This window comes from Hylaeus anthracinus, unplaced genomic scaffold (genome assembly GCF_026225885.1).
Source record: "Hylaeus anthracinus isolate JK02 unplaced genomic scaffold, UHH_iyHylAnth1.0_haploid 2, whole genome shotgun sequence".
Lineage (NCBI taxonomy): Eukaryota > Metazoa > Arthropoda > Insecta > Hymenoptera > Colletidae > Hylaeus > Hylaeus anthracinus.
The window spans coordinates 5,972,997-5,998,256 of record NW_026534838.1 but is presented as its reverse complement, the minus strand read 5'-3'; the positions used below and the strand labels follow the sequence as shown (position 1 = coordinate 5,998,256).

The 25,260-nt window shown below is 39.2% G+C and overlaps 1 protein-coding gene across 1 annotated transcript in view; it reads left to right on the top strand.

Moving 5' to 3' along the window:
* LOC128892902 (hemicentin-1-like) overlaps positions 1-23,471 on the top strand; it is a 159,386-nt gene extending 135,915 nt beyond the window's left edge. Inside the window, exons 6-8 of the mRNA XM_054153541.1 lie at positions 813-976; positions 3,212-3,368; positions 20,372-23,471. Of these exons, the coding sequence (XP_054009516.1) occupies positions 813-976; positions 3,212-3,368; positions 20,372-20,508 (458 nt within the window). The 3' untranslated portion in view covers positions 20,509-23,471. The remainder of the gene's footprint in view (positions 1-812; positions 977-3,211; positions 3,369-20,371) is intronic.
* The last annotated feature ends 1,789 nt before the right edge of the window (positions 23,472-25,260 follow it).

Below are 25,260 nucleotides of genomic sequence, written 5' to 3'. Positions count from 1 at the left end.
TGGTTTTACATTTCGACGCTTTGACGTAAGAGCAGAATTCTTCAGAAATTGATCAAAGAAAAAGAGGAGCGCGCGGTAAATCGAGAGCTTGCCAATCGTTCTTTACTTTCGTTTCGCTTAAAATTCGCGTGTCGCGTCAGTGAACATGTTTTCTATTGCTGCATTAATTTTTGAAGTATCGCTTTTATAAATTTAGAAAGTCTGGCTATTGTAACGACGAGAAAACAATTTAAAATGAGAGACGAAATGAAAGGAAATACGTAATTAATTCCACTTTTTCAAACATTTTAAATGTAAGTGTCGAAGCACTTGGTATAGTAACTTTTTATATTTATAATAACTTTCCTGAATAATCAAGATTGCCACCATTGAACGACCAAACTTCACCCTTCATCCTTAAAGTCATTATTCCAAAAACCAGACTTTCTAAATTTACAAAAGTGATACTTGGAAAATAAATGCAGCATTCGACTAAAACTGATTCGACTATACTGATATTTAATAAAAAAACATTCACCGACATGCCAGACGAATATTTAGTGAGATGTCTCGGCCATCTACTCCATGAGACACATATATGCAAACAGTTAAACGAACCGTCCTGTGACTGGAGCTGTTTGCTGCAATAACATATCCCTTGCATCGGTGAAGTAGCAACCAACCGAGGTGTAAAGAGTCGAGGAGGGACTGTGACGATGATCCTGACGAACGCCACGCGCTAACAAACTATTTAACGTCACCTTAAGCCCCCCTAATCTTGCTGGTAGACTGCGCCGGCTGCCGTATGATATTTGTCGTTACATGGGTTGCAGGTTACGAGAGCACAGCACCAGTGGCGGCCATAATGGGTCCTCGGGAGCAGAGGGTGTCGTCGGGGTCGACGATCACCTTGAGGTGCGTCATATTGTCCCCGTATCAGACCCGGCCCATCAGGGGCGTTCAATGGCTACGGGATAACAAACTCCTAACATTCCAGGTAATGCAGCAAACCTCGGTCGCGTCGGATGGACTCTAATGAAATTTTTTTATTCGACCTTTCCCTTCCCGCGTACTCCGGGGGTACTTCCCTCGAATCTCTGCGAGGAAAAAAGGAACGCGATTGTATGTCATAGCGATGACGGGAGACGTGGATTTGTATGTAGGTACATGATTCGATGATTGTCCGTGTATATATTCCTTGGAAATGTTTAATGGGTTGTGGAGAATTCGTAGGGGTTGATTTGGAGATTGGTAATGTTGTGGGTGAGGAGAAATTAGATGGTGAGATGGTTAGACAGGGAAGTGGGGTGGAATTTGATCTGCGTGGATCAAGTGCTTCAAGTGTTATTTGATGCAAGTGATGTTTATTATGTAATTTTGCATTTGAGATGACAAAGAAAGATGGCGCACTGCCTTTAATATTCTTCAATATTATGATTTGGAGATTGGTAATATTGTGAGTGAGGAGAAATTGTATGGTGACAATTAGACAGGGAGGTGGGGTGGAATTTGATCTGCGTGGATCGAGTGCTTCAAGTGTTACTTAATGCAAGTAATATTTATTATAAAATTTATCCTTGGAGATAATTAATTGTAACAAAGATGGTCAACTACTTTTAATATTCTTCAATATTATTAACTGTATTTTAGAGACTTCAGCAATGCTTCCTTGAAAGCAATCCCATTTAATTTCAAGAGCTCTACAAAAAAAAAGAGAAAATAGAGATACACCACACTCCACTTTGTTCCATTTTAAGAAGACGTAGAATTCTAGAAAGTCTATGTCACATTACAAGGGGTAGCTTCGAGTTCACTCACGCCATCGATAATTATCCTGCAATATTCTATATGGGGTGTTCAGCAACAGGTGTTTGGGGCTTCAAGGGGTGACTCTACGTACCAAAATAAGACGAAAATCAAGTACGACGAATATACATATAATTTAGTCCTACTGTATATAAATTTACTCGATGTGAAACTATTTCTAGATATATTACAAGTTTACTTAGGAGACCAGTTCATCTATTATTTAATTCTGTCTTTTCTCTAATTATTCCTTTCGAAAATCTTATGAGAAGCCTCACATACTTGTGACCTAATGCTCCACAAAATCATAATTCAACGCTGCCAATGGCCCTACTGCGGCACTCTCTGGCACGTTTCGACACTAAACGGGAACACCGAGATCGCACTGCTTGGCACTCAAACTGTTAAGGCAAGTTTCGTACTCAACGAACACATGAACTATAAACTTAATCTCAAGATTAATTTAGACGATATCTTACAATGTTCACGTGGCAGTAGTAATAATTCCGAATGCAGCACGCAGATTGTAGTGATTAACGAGCGGGGATTAAATTATTCCTACTAGAACGAAAAACGATCCAAAGCAAGATTGTTTTAAAGAATTAATTTAAAAAGAAATTCGATTATCAATATTTATTTCATCGGCTCACAGCGTTTTTCACTATATAACGGGTCATGAATTTCGCCAGTTCGAGAATAAAAAGATTTTCAGTCTTAAAATAAATTCATTTCCAGAGAAAGTAACCTGGGAGTAAAACTTTTCTGAGTACTTCAAGATAAGGAATATTAGACGAACAATCACATACAAATGAAAAAAATGAATACCTAATCAGTAGACTGCGGATCTTTACGCATTTATAGGAAATTTGAATCTGCAAAAGCTTACAAAATGCAAACAACATGTATAAATATAAAAAGGATTGAAAGTAAAGTTCATATTATAATATTTGCAGAATACAATAAATTCCTATTTAGGTTCAATTTTTGTAGCCACGTTTGCGAAGATTTTATTTTATATAAAGATTCGCAGTTTACTGATCAGTATTATGTCACAAGTACATACAAACACGTCTTCCAAAGGCTCGAGCCCAAAAACCGTTCACGTCGATACTCATTTCATCCGCGAAGATCGTCGTAATTTATCTCGCGTTATTCATTATGGAATTACGAAACCGTCAACGTTCCCGAGGACGTGTATTTAACTTTTCCCAGCCGTGACCGTTTTCGATAGTAATATACGCTTGGTAAACATCAGAGCGCGCCAGGAAACAGCGTGTATACTTTACAGATGAAATGGTATCAATTGTAAACACTCCCGTTTTCCAGCGTTCGCAAAAAAAAAAAAAAACATAATCTGTCCCTGACGAGCTCGACCGAAACGATCTACGGAATTTCCCATTGAATTTGCCGTTTGCATTATTTACAGGCTGCACGAGGCGGAATAAACGTGGAGACCGAGAGAGGCTCGGCACGCACGGTCTCCGAATTGACTTTGGCGTCGGTCACGACGAACGACGTCGGAAAATATTCGTGCAGACCGACGGAGGGACGAACGGACACCGTAATGCTGATCGTCGACCCAGGTTAGCGTTGAAAATTTCGTTTATACCGCGGAAAAGTTCGTGGGGGACAATTTCTCTTCTCCTTTCTTCGCCAGCGATGTTGACAGGGAAATTTCCACGACGTTATCGAACCTTGTATATTGTGTATTTCTCCATTTTTATTACGATTTGCAGGCTTGGTACCCTTTGCAGACTATCCTAACGACTGGAGAGTCGCTTTTGAGCGGCGAACGAATAGTGTAATATGATCTATTGTCTCACCGATACGTTTCGACCGACTGCTTTCTTTCCTCGGACCTCTTTCTCTTTCACTCAAATGTAGACACAGAATAGAAACCTCGACTTCTTGCACTTATCCAAGCTTTACTGTATATGGAGTTTTATTTACTGGTGACTTTATTTTAAGGAATGATAACTATGATAATAATATTTTCTGTGTCCTATTGTGGTTTTTAATGGGATATTTAAAATACATATGGTTCAAGGTCTGAACAACCCTCTCTCTAACACAAGCAGTCAACTAGCCTTTTATTTGTACTTTCAAGAAATAATAATTACAATAAAAATAATTTCTGTGTCCTATTGTGGTTTTTAATGGGATATTCATAATACATGTGATAAAAATCTCAATTGTCGTAAAATATTGATCCTCTTCAAGGTCTGAGGACCTCTAATCAGGAATCACCCTCTTTCTAACGCAAACAGTCGATTACACTTTCAATTATAATTTGATTCATCCATGTTAGATTCCAGAAAATCTATTTATTCTTGAATTCCTCTTACCAACGAAGCTTCGAACACCAACATCAGTGTATGAACATGCCAACAATGTATATAATACGAGGTGTAGCTCTAGAACACTGCAAAACAACACCCCCAGCGTTTCAAAACTCTTACCAACATTCGCGATGGCTCGTCAGCGATCGAATCACGTTTTTCCCGAAAGAAAAACGTAAATATCAAACCAGTGGCGAAAGAGTGAAACAGCGGTACCGAAGAGAGGGTATACCCATGATCTAAAGTCGCGCCTTAAGATTACTCGAAACACTTTAAAGTTTTAAGGAGGCGGCAGTATTTCACGGCGGAACTATTTGTCTAGCTCAGCCCCTCGGTTCGCCGCGGACGTCGTTTGGGGTCGCAAGAAAGAGAGAAAATCCCGGGGAAAACGGGTGGTTCATGTGTCCGCATGAGAAATAGAGAAGGAAAGGACGGAGCACGTGGCTCGAGCGTCAGTAGAAAGGAGAAAGCGGACCGGTGGCAAGGGCGGAAGGGTAAAGGAGAGCCGTAAGCACACTTGCATGCGGAATTCACAGGCAGTAGTCTCTATTATCGTGAATTTTCCTTCGGAAGTTATTGCGAGGAAGCGGCGGGCCGCGCGACGTCGCATTTTTCCTGGCCGAGCGACGCCCACCGTCGCTACGTGCGCGCGTATACATGCACATGCGTGTGCAACCGCCTCGCCCTTATTCCTTTTCTCTTGTTCCGCGGGTACAAGGCTGCCGGAACTCGCCATAAATCAGAACTTCGCCGACTCGTTTCGTAGTTTCACAGATTGCGAATTTACGCAGTTTAAAGGCGACGCTGCCGGAGCGGTCGCTGTTTCCTAGCGATTTTTCCGCGTTCGGAGACGTTAAATGCGTTTTGATACCATTTGCGGAGTGGAAACGATGATGGCTCTTTTAAAGTCGAGTTTCGTGGGCGAAGAATTGGAGTGATGGTGTGGATGTTTGTGGGATTATGGAGAGAGGGAATTTTGGGAGAATGAGCGAGGAAAGTGTTGATGATACAGTAGATGTTACAACGGGTAGATAATGAGACGTACTTTTTTTTCAATTTTAATTTATAGTTTGTATTTGGTAATGGTTATTCGAAAAAATCGAAAAAGTTGAGTTTTTTGTACGACAATTTTGATTTTGTCAACTTTTTGATAAATATCGTAGTTGAGACATTTTATTCGACACGCCTGATATTTTTTAAAGTTTATTTATAATTGAAAAATGAATCTAGAGGAAAAAGTCTGAAATCACTTTTAAAAAATTCTTCAATATTCGACTGAAAAAGTTGAAATATTTCTACAACAATTTTGAATTTATCAATTTTTTACTAAATATCGTAGTTGAGACATTTTATTTGACACATCTGATATTTTTAAAATTTTATTTGTAATTGTAATTTGTACCTACAGAAAAAAATAATTTTGAAACTACTTCAGGGTGTGTAGTATAGAATAATCCAACAGAATAATCTAACAGAAAATGATTATTCCCTAAAAAGTACCAGTTTTGTGCTTGCATATCTTCGGTTGCCAAAGAAAACGTTCTAGTGTCTTCCGACAACGGAATTGACGATCTCAAATCTGAGAAGTATCCGATCCATCACCCGTTGTCATACGAACACAGAAGTCGTCGGACGCTTCGTCGAACCGAGTACAATGAAGGATGGTACGCGTAGGAAAAAAAGATAAAAGGAAAACGCGGAAAATAACTAACCATTTTCCACCGGGAACGCCCAGAATTTTCGGGTAATTCAATCGATTGTATGATGAAACGGTAGACAAACGTCGTTCGTTACGCGAAACGTGTAACATTTTGCTGGAAGATATCGATCGCACTGATAAATCAGAGTTTCGCCAATTCGCCGCACGGTTTTCCAAATTGCGAATTTACGCATGTTTATGGCCACGCTCGAGTAGGTAGTACCAAAAGAATTACCGTTCGAACGGAATTAAACGCGACCGTCACGATTGTTCGACGAGGAGATGATTTTTACGAGCTTACAGAGACACAAATGTCCTCATAAATATCGTCGTAAATATCGTGTAAACTGCGTCTCGATGAAACACCGTACCAATCGCGGGCTCGAATAAATTTTAAACAACGAACGGTAGCTTGGAAGGAATTATTAACATCCAATCCTCGCTCGAATCGTGCAATTATGGCAGCGAGCTGAGAAGTTGGTCAGTTCTGTGGCTAGGAGAGAAATGCGTCCAATGTGGACGCCACGAGTGAAATTACCTGTTACTATATTGGATAAAGGAGACAATAAACTGAGGAATAACAACAAAAGTTTGTAGATTTAAGTAGCGAGCATCTAGACATTCTAGAAACATTGTTGATAAAAAGGTTTCTCCAGAAATAAAATAAGAATAAATTGGACACTAAGCCGAACGTCTCCTTTCTGATACTCTACCTTAACCCCAGCGATTGAATCCATCGCTGAGACTTACCAGTCACTCGCAATGGGCGATCACTGCATTGCATTAATCTTGGCCAGTTAATTATTGGTTTGTAATTATGGTCATTAACGACCGAATGAAATTAGCGTCGTACCCTTCCACAACAAGGTTTTATGCCCGACATGGTATTTCCCAGTTAATTAATTTCTCTTCTTCTCCTCCCTTTGCGACTAATATCCTCCGCCTCGTTTAATATATCACTGTTTTCGGACGATAACGGACGACTCGCGTAATTGCAACGAATAAATACAGCCGAGAAATCCGAAATGTAAGGGGAGAAAGGGGGCGGAAAAAAAGAAAAGTATGGATTCCCGTTCCTTCCACTATTTTCCGCGCGCGTCGCCGAGCAGCGCAGTTACGTATGCACGCTCGAAAGCGTTTACCAGGGCCATAAATCAGAACTTTGGCGACGCGTCCCGGCGTTCTGCAGATCGCGAATTTACGCATTTTATCGCGACCGTGGCGTTTCCATCGGGGATGGGATTAAAGGCGCCTGCCGTGGCGATTTTTATGTTGCGCGCGCCGAACAACACGCGTCGCGAGTCCTGTAAACATCGACGACGGAATTGCTTCGGGCTGGCTTCGAGACGCTGCTAACGAATACCGATAAGTTATCGAGATATCGATAAAGCGGATAGTAGCAACCCTGGCTGAACGAAACGAGTATTAAATTTATCGTTGGGATCTACTTGGTCGTATTTATTACTGAATGTATAGCTATGGATGGCTTTGGATTATATTTAAGTTGTGCAGTCGCGTAACGAAGAATAAATGCATCAACGGTATGAATAAATGGAAATTGACTGTTGTTTGGGGTGCCGACAATGGTGATCGATAAATCGTTCGACAGTAGTCGTTCTTGGGACTTTCAAAGAGATTGGCTTCTTCTTATTGGCTTCGTCTTTTGATATTGAAGTTATTCGATAGGCTCAAAAACTTCTGTATATCAAGTTCCCTCTAAATTCAATCATTTTTCGCATTTTGTGGCGTTATGTTGTATCCGCCATTTTGAATTTCTAAATTTTGAGTTCAGATTTGGAATCAGCGACCCCGATAACCCCTATATACCAAGTTTCATTCAAATCAAATCAAATTTCGTATTTTGATCCGCCATATTGGATCCGCCATTTTAAATATCTAAATGTCTGTCAGTCATTTATAATTGCCTATAAAATAGGAAACTTTGAGGTGTCATAGCTCAGCGTGGAATCGTCCGATTCGATTCTACCAAAATTCAAATTAAAGGGTGGAATTTCTACTATCTAATAGGTATTTACAATCATTGTTAGATACTCTTAAACAATTGTCTTTTTAAATATATAATTATTAAATATTATTCTTATTGTACCATGTAGGTATTATTAAAAATCATGTGGAATGTTACCTCAGCTAAAAAGTTGACGGACCACTGGTCTAGCGCGTCGGTGAATCAATCGTCTTAAATAATGAACGGTAACGGTCGTTTTTATTAATCGATGCCCCCCGCCCCCCCTCCCTCCCTCCTCCGCCAACGTTGAGCAGAATCGACGAGCGGTGATTAATTAATCGGGGATGGCCGTAAAAGAGAGAAAAATGACTTTTTCGTAAGTTCGCAACCAGCGCAGGCAACTGAAAAGCGTTCCGTGTTAATTTTTCACGCGACTGATGCGATTCGTTGACAATCTCCCCAAAGCAAACGGGTTTCCAAGCGAAATGGATTCGACGATTGCACGGAATTGCGACAAAACGCTATCTCAGCGGACCGCTCGCGAAAAGCAAGTTCGTCGGTTTCAATCGTACCACAGTGCACGTTATTTATTCGTCGAATCGTTGGTCATCTTGTGTGCAACGGAAAAGTGAATTTAATTTGTGGAATGTAATTTGTGATTAAACAGATTTTTTTAAAAGCGAAGTTCGAGTTCTAAATAAAATTCGAAAATAGTATAGGTAACTGGAAGCTAGTTAAAATGGTGTGAAGGAATTAGTAGAAACACATTGCTACTGAAACAACCCCAAGAGTTCCTTAGACTCTTACTTAGAAGAGTAGTGACTCAAACTCCTAGTGACTCAAACTCCTAGTAACTCAAACTCCTAGTGACTCGATCTTCTAATGGCTCAAACTCCTAATGACTCAAACTCCTAGTGACTCAAACCTTCATCGCGAGCAACTAGTCTCAAATAAACCTCAAACTATTTCCATACACATAAAGTGTCCTACGTTTCCCAAATAAAAATTTAATAATATATTAAAAATTAACAATTCAATTCCACCCTAGTGCCTCCAAATAAACTCCATCGCGACGAAGTTGGGGAATCGTTGATACAGTAATTAACTTTCTTAATGAAGTGGTCCTGGCAGCTTGTGTCACGAGGAGTGAGTTTCCGCGTTCGGAAGCTCGCTTGAAAGACGAGGAGGTTCAGCGAAAGATGGAACCGGCGGTGGATAGAGGTGGGTTGGATGGTCGGTGGTATAAGACAGGATTGTTGCAGGAGATGGTGGCGACGACTGCGAGAACCGAGGGGCGAGTGGGTGGCCGCTGTTAAGTTTTGATATATGCGCGACGTTATTTACGATCGCATAAGAATTAGCTCAGACAGCAAGCCGGTCTGCCGGCGGACAAAAAGCTCGGCTTTGCGCCGCGGACTGGCACTGTACTCCACCGGTTTTTTGCCACCGGCGCTTCCTCAAAAGTCGTTAAACCTCGCGACGCATTCGACGAATCAACCAAATGACGCTTCTTACTGAGGACGGTATCGATGGGAGTTCGGGCGACGCTAATTCGCCTCGTGTATCTCAATTACCAGTTGGACGAGCTTCTTTCGAGGCTGATATGGCTTCTTACGGGACTTCAATGAAGCCTGCAATATTCTGGGGACCAGGAAATCGTCTATTTTTCTTCTTTTTTTTAAATTTATTTTATTTAATTTTTTTTATTTTATTTTAGTTTATTTTGTTCTATTTAATTGTTTATATTAACTATATTAACTATTATATTAACTATTTATTCTATTTTTTCTATTTTATTCTGTTTAGTTTTCGTCAGTATAACAGTTTTGACTACTTAAAACTAATAACATCTTTAACATCTTCAATTATTTTGATTTTCTCAAAATAAGTTATTATTCCTTTTATATATTTTGTCCATTTAAACATTGTTTAATATCAACAGGAAGTTTTTCTCGGGTTCTCATATTTGCACCAATTGGAAATTCCAGTAGGATATGTTTAATAGATAATACCGAATTACAATTTTCACATCTCAGCCTGTCAGGAAATCATTTATTTTATTTACATTCATGATTATATTTATACCTCCAACTGTATTCTTCAACCTAAACAAACTGAATTATACCTACTTCTTATTTTTAAACTTCTTTTACGTTATTTACTAATACAATACTCAACTATGAATATCGCAAAATTAATGTATTTAAGTCCCTTCACCCTTAACTCCCTTAATCCTTTGAATTCCTTTTGCGTTATTTACTAATGCAATCCCCACCAACAAATATCACAAAATTAATATACTTAAATCCTTCTGGTCCCCTTTAGCATAACCTAATAGCATAACCTTTAGCATAAATAAAATAAAATTCTTTTTCACCAACCAGTACACAACGTTTCTTCGACCTGTTCTTTCCCAAGGAAGAATTATTCAATTACAAATGTAAAATCCAATAAAATTTGCAATATCGCGTTACTTTTCAACGAAAGCCGAGTGAAAAGTGATAAATAATGAATAATGCAACGATCCTGCATTATACCACCGTCTTTCCTTCCCTCCTCTCACCACCACAATCTCTCACTGGTTCACTCGTTTGCCGAGCGAGCTTCCGAAGGTGGAAACTCTCCTCTCGTGACAGAATCTGCCAGGAGCACTTCCAGAAGCGGCCAGATTAAAGATACAATTCCACGATTCTATTAATTAAGAAAGTTAATTACGCTCAGAATTCAATTTTCCTAATTGCATATCGCCGCTCCACTCGTCTCGAGTCCTATCCACAATGTCTTCATACCCAACTTCGGCCTTCAAGGCCACTCCAGCCGTTCGCCAAAAGTTTTCTTTTCCTTTTCTCCCAAGACACGCTTCCCGTCGTCTTTTTCTTCGTCGTGCCTTCATCCCGTCTCGCAGTCACGGCTCGAGCCCGATCTCCCCTCTCCCGTTGTCCTCTAGTGCTCTCGCTTTGAGATTTCAAGGGCCTTCGGCGCGGAGGATCCCGAATCACGGAGTTTCCTAGGGTAATCTCCTGGAATCCGTTCCTAAGTGGGCAGTCTGGCAATTTTGCGATCAAAAATTGATTATCTTTGCGGTTCCTTTAGGGTTCGAGGGTTAAATGCATTATCCGGAGAATGATTGGCATGGTGGCTCGTTCAAATTGAGCAAGCGTGATTAGTTGTATTTAGATTAAGCGTATCGTAATTGTAAATAAAATTCTGTTGTACCACTTGAAGATTAATACATAGAAATTAATTACATCGTATTTTTTCGCGTGATAGGTGAGCAGTAGTGTCTTCATTTGTGTATGAAATGGTGAACACTCCGATAAAAAACAGTCAGTAAACAGGTTACAGTTAGTATTCGTACCTTTTATGTTCACTGAAGAAATTTGTCTAAAAGGTTTGATATTTCCAAATCAATGTTCGATTATAAAAATATGTACATGAATAAATTTTACACATGTATATATTTATAATGAAAAATACATTTGGAAACATCAAAGCTATCATATAATTTAGTATGAATGGTTATGGGACTGACTGTATTTCTATCTATTTCTACTGTGATCAATTAAATGACTGGCTTCAACACACTTTTTTCAATTGCATGCATACTTCAGACGGTACTAAATTCAATAATACATGAAACAATCATGTATAATTTTAATATTCTTGTTTCTTAATTACTTTATTTAAGGTCCCATCAACTACGAGGTTATTAGTGACCACGTCGACGATTACAGTTTAATTATAATTTATTTAACATGTTATATTTCATTGATATCTTGAAGAATTCGATTCCATCATTAAGAATTGACTGCAATTTTAATATTCTACCCAAAAAATCAAAACGATCATTAGTAACCTTAAATTATGTCAAAAAAATAATTTAATTCAGCCCCAGCAAAGCTACCAAAAGTTTCCCATTCCCGAGTCTACAGAAAGTTAAATTATCTATAAGCAATCCACTGTGACATACCTTTTCCAAAAAAGAAACCCTCGCCCCATTTCCACCCATAATCCCTCCCCAACGCATTTGTCATCCCCGAAATTTTCCCGAAGCCAGCCCAGCGGAAATTAGGTAGCAACGCTAATTTCGCATTATGCGTTATTGATATCGACATCGGAGGTTGTTCGGGTCCCATTGTTGACCTTAATAAGGCTCTAAGCCGGGGACAGTTTAAGGCCAACGCTTGGCGGGTCTCGCGAATCAGCCTTAAGAGCGGCGCTGATCTGGTTCGCCGTGGTTGGCGGGTAGCCTTACTGGGTCAGTAGTGGTAGCGGTAATGGATCGCATAAATCAGCCATAAGTGCTCCCGGTAAGCCAGCCTACCGAGCTTACCAAAGAACTGTAGATCAACGCGCGGTGCTATCAGACGCTACGAATTAAAATATATAATGCAGCGATTAAGGAAAATTATTAGGGCCACTCCGTGCCGTTTTCGTGGCGTTTGAACGATCCACTGGGACGAAACCTTTATTCGCTGCGAATTACCCTGGCGACCATTACCGTCGCTAATCGATTCGCGATTATTCTCGTTGTTCTTCCGTTCGTAATGCCGAACGTTCGTTGTTCCGTCTTCCGTGCACCGTGTGTTATTAATCACTGTTTTTCTGGTCGATTAAGGAAAGGTGATAACGTCTGGTCAGGATAGGTAAATTGACTGTGGCTTTATCAGGGACGTGATTTTGTCGCTACTTTGAGCATTGAGTACTACTTGAGGCGTTATTTTGATTAGGAAAAGATGAGAGTAATTTTTGAAACATTTCAGGATTTGTATAGCGACTCGAGTTTATGACGGAGGTATGACTTTATCGTTGTTGCGGGGATTAAGGATTTTTGTGTATATTTTTTGGAGCTCTGGCTTCTAGAGTTCTTTGTGGGAAGCTTCGTGTTCCAATCAGGATTCGGTGAATATGGGATTAAAGAGTTTTGTGTACATTTGCTGACACTTTTTAGAGCTCTTTATAGCTGAAAATGCAGTTGTATAAATAAAATGATGAATCTTTCAGGATATATCAGTGGTAGTAACAGTAAAATAAAATGTTTTACATGGAAGTTACTGTTACTCATGTAGCTATATGTACAAATACCAATTAGAGCTGAAAATGAAATTGTATAAATGAAATAATTGATATCTCAGAATATATTAGTGGTACCAACGATAAAATAAAATGTATAGCTATATGTATAAATGCCAATTTAAATTTTATTTTGTTCGCGACCGTAAGGACAGTGATTATCAGGATTCATCGGATCGCCGTGTCGAAGGAATTGGTCGGTGAACTTTTATTCCAACGGATCGACGTGTCGATGTGGAAGATTCTCCTGTTGTCGCGGGGAAGTGTTTGGGTTACGACCAACTCGGGTTCGCGAACGACCTACAAGCTCCGAAAGTTGCGCGAGTGGCACTCCAGTTCCTCTAGTTTCCCGTAGGTGCTCTTGGAAATCCCACCCCTGTCCCGCGTTCTCCAGCAGTCGATCGTTCTTGAAGCGCTACTTCGTCGCAGCCTGGCAATGCTTTGCGAGTCATTAGAACGATCGATACTCGAACCTCGACGAATCCTTCCAATCGGATGGTATTATGTTCTTGAAAACTAGAAAAAACTCCAACGCGACTTGCCAAGTGACTCGTACTGAATATTGCCATACTAGTTTTGGCAACGTTATATTTAAAATACAGAACGATACATTTTTAAATATTAGAATGTAATACTTCAACTATACAGGACGTCTCAGGTTTATTGTAAGAGCCGGAAATGGAGGAAAGGGTAGTTGAGACGATTCTGAACAACAATTTCCTTTGCAAAAATGTCAAGTTGAGCTTCGTTTTTGAATTATTAAGGAAAAACCGTCGACCAATCACAGCGCCTGAGTAGCGCGCGCTCAGCCGCGAGAACATAGGCGAGAGCCAGGATTGGTCAGTGGTTTTTCCTTGATAATTCAAAAACGAGGCACCATCCAATATTTCTACAAAGGACAAAGTGGTTCAGAATCTTCTCAGCTACCCCCCATTTCCGGTTGTGACACTAATCCCGAGACACCCTGTATACAAGTGTTCATCATACAACAAACAATTTTACCTTGCATGTTACTCTAGCTAATGTTATTCGTAAAATAAACATCTACAGAGAAAGAATAAAGTATAACAAATACGTAGCAAACTTGAAATGTATTACGCAGAAATAATTAAAGAAAGAATCCTGCAAGTGATCTCTTCTCTCGCAGATATAGATCGATAGTGAAGGTTCATCGCGCAGCTGAGCTTCGTTCCCGTTTCACAGTAGCGTCCCGTGAATTTTTTAATAACAAGAAGACAAAGGGAGAAGGAAAGAAAATGTATTCTCTGACTGCGATTCGTGCAGATATTTCGAGTCTGAAATTTAATAATATCACTGGAAGCCGAGTTTAAACGTGGCAAAGCGACGGGAAAGGGGCACGGGGAGAAAAAGAGAGGGGAAGAAATGAAATTTGGAGCCGTATAAACGGCAGCTCGGGGAGTCGTTAGGTGTTAAGCTACCTACAAACTTCCTGCCGTGTCCTGCTCAGAGTGAGCATATACAGGGTGTTCCACTGGAAACAAGCCACCTTTAATATCTTCGCTGGATGAAATAACAGGAGCCTTGATTACACAAAACCAAGAACAGCTTCACATACAATGCAGTGACGATAGTTGAACCTATCCAAATGATTTGAAAATCAACTTCATTCTTTGGAATAATATTCCAAGCTTTCGATTCGTATCAAAATAAAATAAACTGAAGTTTTTATGTCTGAAAGTTCGCATTCTCCGTAAACGCAGTCTGCAGTCCAATACGCGTCTCCTAGGTAAATATTGCCACGATTCGTCCTTCTCCAGCTAATACAGATTTTCAAATCATATTTCTTCCCGTTGTTTAAAGCGGCGAAGATTTTATGGGCGGTCTGTTTCTTGTGGAGCTCTCTGTACATTTAAAAATCTCACGAGCTGCCATGAATCTCTCGGGACGGCGACATATTGGAGCACCAGGGAACTCGTCGCACGGAAAATAATGTTGAGACTTATCACGGAGATGTCCGGACGTCTTACTTCGGGAGCCGGGTGGAACTTCACACGAGGATTTCATTTGAGAGCGTAATAGAAATTCCAATGAAATATTACCGACTCGTGGATCCCCTGGCATCGGCGATACAGGCTTTGATATTTGACTGCAGGCGTGGTTCGTTACTTTTGATGAACGTTCAAGAAATTATTCTGAACTTTGAGAGCGAATTATTATCATTAGACAGATAGTAAAGACAGACAGTACAAAATTAGACAGCTACTTGAAGCGTATTCGATCATGTTTCAACCCCTTCGTACGACAAAATTTTCCATGATTTTACTAACACGAAAAAAAATTAATGAATGAATGTAGCTAATAATTTAATACGAAAGAGCTTTTCAAAAGCTACAAAATCATATATAACACTTGCACATAAAGTAATATTAACGACTACAAGAAATTGCTCAAACTGAAACAACATACAAAATTTACGAACCTTTGGTTCACCCTGATATAATCTTAAGAAAATATTTCTGATAACTAATCTCCTATATTGTAATCTCTGTCTTGAACTGACAGCAATTAACTGACCCTAAATTAATCTCGTACACTCCACGTCATCCACAAAAGATTGACATACTTCTTTCTTTTTTCGATAGAGTGCTTCATCGTTCGTCCAAAAAAGAAACCTAAGCCTTCCAGCGATGTCATTGACGAATACTCGTTCTCGTACGTAGATCGTCGATTAATGCCAAGCAACGCCGTACGAAAATCCGTGGCAGCCCTGCCACTCTAATTAAACGGTCAATTGACCGTGCCCTATCCCGGCAGCCAATTAACTACCCTTGATACCCATCCTGGACAAAGGACGAGAGTGGATCGCGCGCTGATGTCCGGAATCCGTCGTGATCTTCCGGCCACGGGGCGCCAAGTAGGAACAGACTCCTCGAATTCCGAGGAAATTCTGTAAACCGCAAGCCGTAGGCTCCGGGTGCCACCGTTCGATCTACCGTGAACCAAATCAAGTTGGCAAAGATTTACGCTGCTCGTGTTTCGTCCCCACGCCGCCTCACGCTTGTATTAACGATGGGAATTTCACGCATGCTCTTCGCGTGTGTACCACCTAGATGCCATCTAGATCACGGGTTTCCGGGGATTGCTATACTTGGATGAATTCGCGCCTGCGCGAGGCATGTGCGCTAAGAACTTTGGCGGTACTTTGGAATAATTCTTTTTAAAAGTGTATGAATTGTAAAGGGTTTCTGAAAGAGGCTTTGATATCTTTTCTTTTAAGGACACATAAATGGAGTAGAATATATTGAAATATTTAGTTTAGATGGAATTATAATTGAGTACAATTTATTTATTATATAATATACTGGAGACCCTTTTGAAGAAATCTTTTAGTTTATGAAATTCTTGAAAGGGAGAGATAAAAATATTAAAATGAAAATAAGTATATGTTCATATATGTATATTAAGTGGGGTTGAATTATACAACAAGGCTAGGTAACATATACGCATATACTACATATTAATCTGTTAATATGATAATTTATCTATGACCACATAAGATGAATATTTCATTAATATTTGAATAATTCTATTGTTGGAATCAGTCACATAACGAGAATAGTTTTGACAACAAATGTAAAACACTTACATCTACAGACTAACTCCATTAAGTAATATATCATGAACAAATTTTTCCTACAATTTGTTAAATAATTCAATTTATTAGTATTCTCAAAATTTTCTTTAGTCGATAACCGAACCTCATAAAATAAAATTATGTTCCACGTGATTTATTTCTTCGTAAATAAATAAACCATAAATAAACCCTATCTCAGTTATTTCGCGGCGCTCTATATTTACAACAGCAATAATTTGCAACTTTCATACGTCGTTTTTTTCGTTCGCTGAATAATCCTTGCAGGACGCCCATTCGATTACGTTTAATTAAACGATGCAATCCGTAATTGCGTCATCGACGGGACGCGCTTCAATTTAAAGTTTTAAAAGTAGCGGCGCGGCAAAGTTGAGCGCTTAATCGTTCGGAAATAGGGAAGCATAATTAACGGCAGAAACTGGAAATTTCCCACTGCCACGAAGAGCCTTTAGTGAACAGCCAAAGTAACGGTTACAGAAATATTAGGAAACTCCTCTACATGAGATAAAACAGGACGTTCCACAGATAGAAATATTTTCAAATTTTTCTTGTTGTTTAAGGACGTAACAGGCGTTCTGTACTTTTTGCAGAAAAAACTTCTAACCAATAATAATGAAAAAATCCAGAAAATAATGAGTTGATGTCGTTTTAAGTGTTTTAGTCAAAATTTTATTGGGAAATCAATACAAACAATTTTTAAATCGTAGGGGGCACAGATGGAAGATAAATTTTGTTGCGATGAAGCATCAGTCGACTTTTCTTATTTTCTTATTATAATTATAAATTATACGACTTCTCAGAATTCCATAAACTTCACAGTTCTAAACATAAAGTACCCCAAACTACCCCTAAAGTGCTACAACTCTGATGGCTAACAATATCTTCTATTCTATTCAAAGGAAAGTGGAAGAATCTGGAAAGTGAAAAGAATCTGCAACCACGAACGATTGAATTCATCAGTTTCTAATGTACATAGACCAACACAGTTGGTCCATACGAGTCGCTCGTATTTCCGCTATTACGAAATCAGCACCGGGTAATCGGAGAAGAAATCGATGTAGAAGTAATTTCAGAAAATACAGCACCCGTCGGCGGCGGTTCTTCTGAAAAGTCGAGTACAGCTGGTGGCCGTAAAGCGCCGCTAAGACGAGCGAACTGCAAATAGCCAGCAGTTTTCGGCCGATGCTTCCACGTCGTTAACGACTTTAACCACTTTCCGTATCCAGCCCATCGACGACTCGCGGAAACGCGCCGATATATTTCTCCCGGCGAACGCGAAAATCCTGGGAATCCATCCCCCCGTTCGCTTTCGCGTCGGTTTACGAAACGAGAAATCCCCTTGAATTTCTTTCCTTCGCGATATCGAATCACACGCGTTTCCAATTAACCATCGTCCGTAGAACGAGAACCTCGACCGGCTTCTAATTTCCAAACGAAACGGATTCCATCCGAACGCGTGTATTCGAATGCTTTTAAAACCCATGAGAATGCATTCCAGTGGTCCGCTGGCCTCTTCCGTTACCCGGTAATGTGCTCGCAGATTTTCAACCACGCAAATGGCTCGAATCGGTTTTGCTAGGGGTCAAGTCCGGATTCTGAAATTGTTCTGGAATATTATCAAGGAACACTTTGTGTTACTATAAATTAACTGTTTGAAAAATATTAAATTTAAGTGGCAAAGCAGTTGGTGAAGTCATATCTTTTTACATATATAATAGAATAATAAATATTAACACCATTTTAAACGATACAATTTTTTTAGGCATTGAATAATTTATTTCAGAGACTATTTCATCGCATTTTTTAACTTTTTGTTTTATTGGGTTGTATTGGGTTGTCTGGATAGTCCATGTCGATTTTTGATAAGTGCTACAGGTTTGAATATATTTGAAATTTAATTCAATATAAATGACATGTGTACATACCTTAAAAGATTGAAAAATTGTGGAACAAAATGGTACCTATATTCAATAAACATACTACATGTACATTCGAAGAATTTCATTTTGTATAGAAAAACCCTCAATATATTTTAATAAATTACTGTGATAACACAGTGGATTTAATATCTTATTAAAAAAAAAAAGAATACAGTAAAACTGAAGTTCTTTTTATAAATGCTCATAGTTCCTTTTGGCAAGAATATTGTACATATCAAAATTCAACCGTGCATCAGAATTTTTTGCAACAACAATCAACAAGAACATACATGCAATAAAGATCCTTTCGTTTTGTCCACTGTTTTACCAAGAGAATTTCACATTCATACCTCTAATAATTTCATCCGCCATCAGATCGTGACCTTTTAATTCCGAAATGTTTCAACACCCGCGTTTGGTTCAAAGAGTTTGTGCGAGCATATCCGAGCGATTTAATATCACCGACCGACCGACGACGGTGTGAAACCGCACGAGGCTACGCACGCGGCCCAACGTTTTATGAAATAGATTTTGGCAACGTCGAGGGACTTCTGGTAAGCATAACCGAGGACGCTTACACGTGTCCGACGCCATCTGGTCGCAGCACGTTCTTTACATTTACGGCGAACGTGCAACATCTTTATCGCGCGTTATGGCGGCTAGAACGTCTTTGAATACCAAAGACACAAATTTCTGCCCGTTCGAAATTCAATATTTTCGGTCGAGCAGCTGCTGCACCTTGGTCTTTGTGGACAATCGTTGATGGAATCGTTAAAAGCTCTCAGGAAGGAACGTTTTTGAATTTAAAGTATGAATATTATGACTATTTAAAACTGTTTAATAAAATAAATGCTAGATAGTATTAAAAATAGACAGTGGCTACATATTTCATTCTTTTATTGGATCAACGCTTATAGAATTCTATTATGAATTTTTCTAAAGCAGTTTAGCGTAAAATATTCAATATTCTCTTTTATTTATGTTATTGCAAAAAATGCAATATAAAAATGCAAAATGGTATATAATTTTTGTAACTATAATAAATACGATTGTACAATTTTTAGACAAATTCTGAAACTATATTTTTTCATATGTATATACAGGGACAAAAAAGTTTGGATAACTTTTACCATCAATAACTTCCTAACGAACAAGTATAGGACAGAAGCATGTTAGTACTTTTCTGTAGAGCACAAGAAACTGTATCGATCTGTGTCGTCAGAAATATAGGTTTCCATTTAAAAAAAAGTGCAGTTGCAGTTTTATGCAGGAAAATGCATGAAATTAGTTGCACGTTATGCTACAATCAAAACCATTTAACTTTCACTTACAAATCATCACAAAATATTTACATATCTTCATTTAATATATCTTTGATCGCGAAAAAGATCACAATCATAAATGGGTTCGTGAATGAACCAAGTTCAAAAATCCCTGGTCTAAGCAATCAACTGAAGCATCCTTTCAGTCTTTTAATTCTATCAGCGACAATAACCCAATTTCAAAATAACCCAATGCTAGATTATAAAGAATACATCGCAAGATGAAGTCGCAGTCCATCGAATACCTAATTCACGAGACAGGGTCGCGGCTCAGGTATTTCAAGGAGTCACGTGTCCCCGGAACAATCGCGTTAGCCACCTCAGCGGTATAAAAAGGCGTCCAGGGTCCCGCGGTAAAGAGCGTGGTAATTAATGAAGACCTTTCGCCGGCACTGAGCCCGTTAACGCAGAAAAACCTATAATCCGACAGTCCCCCGCGAGACGTTGATTTACGACTGCCGCGGTCTCATTATTCTTTCCTTGAGCGCCGATACTACGGACCCGGTACCACGGAATCGCGGGGGAACGCGTTCATAAATCGGCGATTGTTCGTCCCGCGGCGAGACTGCGAGAGAGAGAGAGAGAGAGAGAGAGAGAGAGAGAGAGAGAGAGAGAGACCCTGACTAAAACTGAGAGAGTTTTATTTCTGTTTCAGGAGAACGTACGGAAGCCATGCAACGTGACGCCGGATACGTCTCTTCCGGATGCGACGTCAGCCACTGGCCCGGGCTCCTACTTCCGTTCTCGTGGTTTCTAATACTCGCGCGAAACAGCCAAACTTTCCTGCAATAGCGCCACACCCCGACAGTATTTCACGCTCGCTTCTCTGTTCTCCCGTTCCGGACGAGACAGAGAGGCCAGGCCGAGGAAGTACCTACAAATTCGACCAAGCACGACTAGATTGTAAGCTAGACACTGTAGACATTATTGACGAGAGCGCAACGTCGCGGGACCAGCGCGTTCGAGAGGTGACGCGGTTTTATTTGGACTTTAATTTTAGGAAGAGTGCGGCGATGAATTTCTTCAGGGATCGTTGCACGCGTGAGCCGTTCATTGCAGAAATCGATTTACTCCAACAGTCGCATAAAAATATTAACGTCACTGACGATTATTTCTTGGCTATTCTTTTTTATCAATTTCATACACCGTTGGGTGAAAGATACATCTGTATTTATGCATTTTATAATATTTATTTGGATTTATATTGTAAAGAGAATTTTATGAAAAGCAATGTACATTATTTCGTCGCATTTCTCAACTTTTTTTTTTTATGAAGCTAATCAGTTTTTGCAAAGCCCGAGCGACGAAATTCGCCGAAATACAGCACTTTGTTCCCGGAGCATCCAAAACTTTGCTGTCCCTGGAAAAACAAACGGCTTTTTTATAAATAAATAATACTCTGAGACACGTTCCAAGGAGAATATTACGGAGTTAATATCTTTGTGCAATGAACGGCTTATATGTGAACCTTGAATTGCTTTCTAATCGTCTCCTCGCTGGGTCAAGTTTCGATCGTAGTGTTGTACCTCTGTTTAATTTCTCTTTAAACCTTCTTTCTTCTTTGAATTAATATTAGCATAGTTTATGCTTTCAATTAGAAACGTTTTCTATCAGAAATTTTTTTAATTATTTAATAAAAGTAAAATTTGACTGAGAACGAATGGTTGTGGAAATATAATTAAAGAATTTTATTACCGTGTACTCGAATAAAATTATTTTACATCAGTAAATTAAACGTGGAAGTCTTTTCGTTTCATGGAAATTGTCGATGGCATCTGTAGTAACCCACATATGACTCGAGCCTTTCTGCAATTAATATTCGACGAGTACGAGTGGCAATCGAGCTCGGTTCATTTGCGTGGCGCAAAATAAATCGAAAAACGATGTATCAGGAAGCGTTAAAATAATGTTTGCACTGGAACAACATTTCCTTTCCTGGATAATATCGAGTAATTTAGCCGGTTATTAATATTCGGTCTGGCTGCGTTCGGCCGGAAGTAGAATATGACTGTTGAAATCAATAATGGTCACGTTTCGATGCCGGAATTATTGAAACGTTAACGAAGTGAAAAACTTTACTTATCGCTTTCGTGTAATAGATTCGCCCCTGGAGATATCACAAAATTTGATGAACCACTCTGTATTAATGACACCTACCTCACATTTACTTGTTATCTTCTTCGGGTATATAGGCTCATACCGGTACTTTTAGTTTCGAGGATGTTCGAACAATTTAACGTAGAATAATTTGGTTAGATGCAGAAGTTAATTCTGGGCTTCTGTCATTTATGATTCTAGTATGAACAAAAATAGTTGTTGAATATTCTGTTTCGACATTCGGTTTTAAAATTATATCTTCTCTCTCGTGACTGATGGAAGATTAAAAATTACATGATCTACCTTTATAAATAAATGTAAAGTTTACCTCGAAAATACATAGAATTAATTCCAACACCTAACACAATACAAACTCTTCGTTCTCTGACAATTTCACATTGTACACATCCACCATATTCTCCGCCAAAACTTTTCAATAATCTGTGTCTTATATTTACTTTTTTTTATAACTAATATCATCCACAGCACACTCGAGATATTCTGCTCGGCGTCCTCGCGTAAAATTATTAAGGAACGCGGTACCAGAGGGGGTGTAATGATGCAATTGAGAGTCAATTCGTCGGAAAAGTGGCCGCTATAAAGGCGGCCGCGTCTTCGTCGTCGGTGAATGTATTTTTTCCGTAAATAATTCAGTAAGTGACCCCGCAATGCTGCGTTTCATCTCAACGCGCCGGAACGTCCTTTTCAATTCACCGTTGCGATTCACGGCGCTTCTTTGAGCGTCCCCCTTGAACCGAGTAGGATTAAAGTGGCCGTGCCTGACGTCAAAGAATGTGAAGATTATTTGATATCCAGCGCCTCGGCGCCGGTCGATGCGTCTTGCGCGCTAAGGAACGCCAGCATTAATGAAATCTTTCAGTCATAATTACGTTCGCGGAGCCCCGTGTAGAAGGGCTCTTCCGCGACTACGCGTGGAGCGTTGCAGGGTTGTAAATAATTAAGCGGTACCAATTAGAACGATAATCACTAGAACGAGGATGTTTATGCATTCGCTTTATGAAAAAATAACGAATTTATATCGATAACGTAACGTAACCAGGACGTAAGGAAAGAAATAAAAACGTCGTAGTACTTCGATCCGCGTGATCTTTATTTCGCGTCCGAAAAACGAATGCCTTCTAACGCAACGGTCGGCGATCGTCATTTCTTTTCGTACGCTGCGCGTGTAACAATACTCTTACAATAATTAAACGAGAATATCAACGCAGATAAGAGTGAAATTATTACATGCATCTAAATCCATGGAAATTTAACTGATCCGATTAAATTTTTATTGAATTTTCTTCTTAAAATTGTTTGCAGAAATGAAGTATGAATAATAGTTACGTTTAAGTTTCAATTCACTTTCTTTACGTGCGAAAATGTGAATATGCATAAACATCCGCACGCACAATTTATGACAATTCTAGGATAGTTATTTATTGTTATGATATCTTTGTGACGATTTGAGGTATTTTAAGCAAACTTTATATATATACTGTAACGATATCTACGACAAAGTACAAGTACCGAAACAATGTACCGAAGCCATCCACGAAGAACTAACAATGTATTATAATTTATTTTCTCCTTTGAAAAGTTGTAATTTCTGTTTCTAATATAGTGACCGAGTTATTCAATAAATGAATATAATAAATAAATAGTTTGTCCTGTTTTGGTACGTGTTTACTCAACTTTTATCATATACGCTGCTTAGAATCCCAACTGACTTTACAATTTGAATAAATTAATTATTTCTACTTTTAATTTAATTCCATATTTTTCAGACAGTGTCTCGAGTAAATCTAAATTAAGACTATAAAAAACATAAAAGATAAAAAGAAGAATCACCTCTAAAATGACACTCGAAAAGCAGTCGACCATCTTATTATTCGTTACTTATTATTCGTCACTCGAATTATTCCCCAGATAAAAATTCTTCCATTTCAGAATTAGGTTCTAGCGCGCTATACTTTTCACAATATTTCTAAACGAACCCATTGGAAGTACAAGACCCGCGTGTCAATCCGGTGCCCTCGTGCAGCGCAAATTACGTTCCTCGCGCTGTAAATTTAAATCAGTGTTGACGTGAACAGGGGGTGGAGAGAACGATATTCGAATCGAGATACGGTAGATTCGAGCCCGTGACCCTAAGCGTAGTAGGGCAGGGTGAATCCAGTCGACTCGAAGCTCGAGAAAACGTTTCACAGTTCGCAGATTTTCAGTGCTCCCGAATACCACGATGTGTTATGAATTATAAATAAGTCGGCGTGCAGCGGGACAGCACTCTCGAAACGTGGTCAAAATTTAAACAATCAATTCACCATTATTCGGTACACGAATACAAATAAAGCCACCGGTGCAAGTATGTTTCATTGATATAGTCGTATACCTTTGTGGATTATTTTCGAAATACTAAAAGAATTTTTATTTTGGTAATTCGATAAGCATAGCAGACACAGGAGGATAAAGATAAATAATTGTGTGGTGCAGTGAAAAGATGTCTTTTGGAGGAATTGTGTACGATGGCAGTTTGTTTATAAATATAATTATTTGTAAGTATAATTATTTATTTTGTCTATAGTTATAATTCTATACAGGCTGTCTCAAAAATGTTGGAAAAGGGTGGTTCGGGAGATGATTTGAAACAACTTTTTCCTTAGCGAAAATGTTCTCCAGGGCTTCGTTAAGGAGATATTAATAGGAAACTACTGCGGGTGACTAGCGCGTGACCTATACTACTGCGGCTGACTAGCGCGTGACCTATACTACTGCGGGCGCTCGGTTTTCTGTGAACGTTTCCTTAACGAAACCTCGGACAACATTTTCGCTAAGGAAAAAGTTGTTTCAAATCACCCCCCCGAACCACTCTTTTCAAGGACCTCCAACATTTTTGGAACACTCTATATAATACAGTGCAAAGATACTTTTTAGAGTTATATAATAACATTTTGTCTATATTTTTCTTATTTTCTGTCACTTCACCTTTAATCTTCGATAAGAATTACGAGTCTACTTAAACTCATTCAAGATATCTGCGATTTCGATTCAAAGTCTATCACTTTGTCCAACTGTGCGTGATTCACAGGCGTCGAACGGATTGAAAGGTCGCTCTACTCGGTGAATCGCGTGCGAGTAGAAAAAAGGGGTCTGAAACGAGCGTATCGCCGGCAGTGTTTTGTTCCAAGCCACCATCGATACGTGCGTGTCGAACGTTACGTAACTTTGTTCGTTTCAGTTTTACAGGCCGTCACCCTTTTCAAAGGGTGACAACTACGCCGGTCAGCTGGACCCCCAAGGGCGTCCAATCGATTTTCAAAAAATATCTCCTTATAGAGGATGGCAAGACGAAACTATTTTATATAAACAATATATTCATTCGATGTTTAGTTTCAAAAATAAAAATCGGAAATTTAATACAACATTTTCCTGAAATTCAATTATATT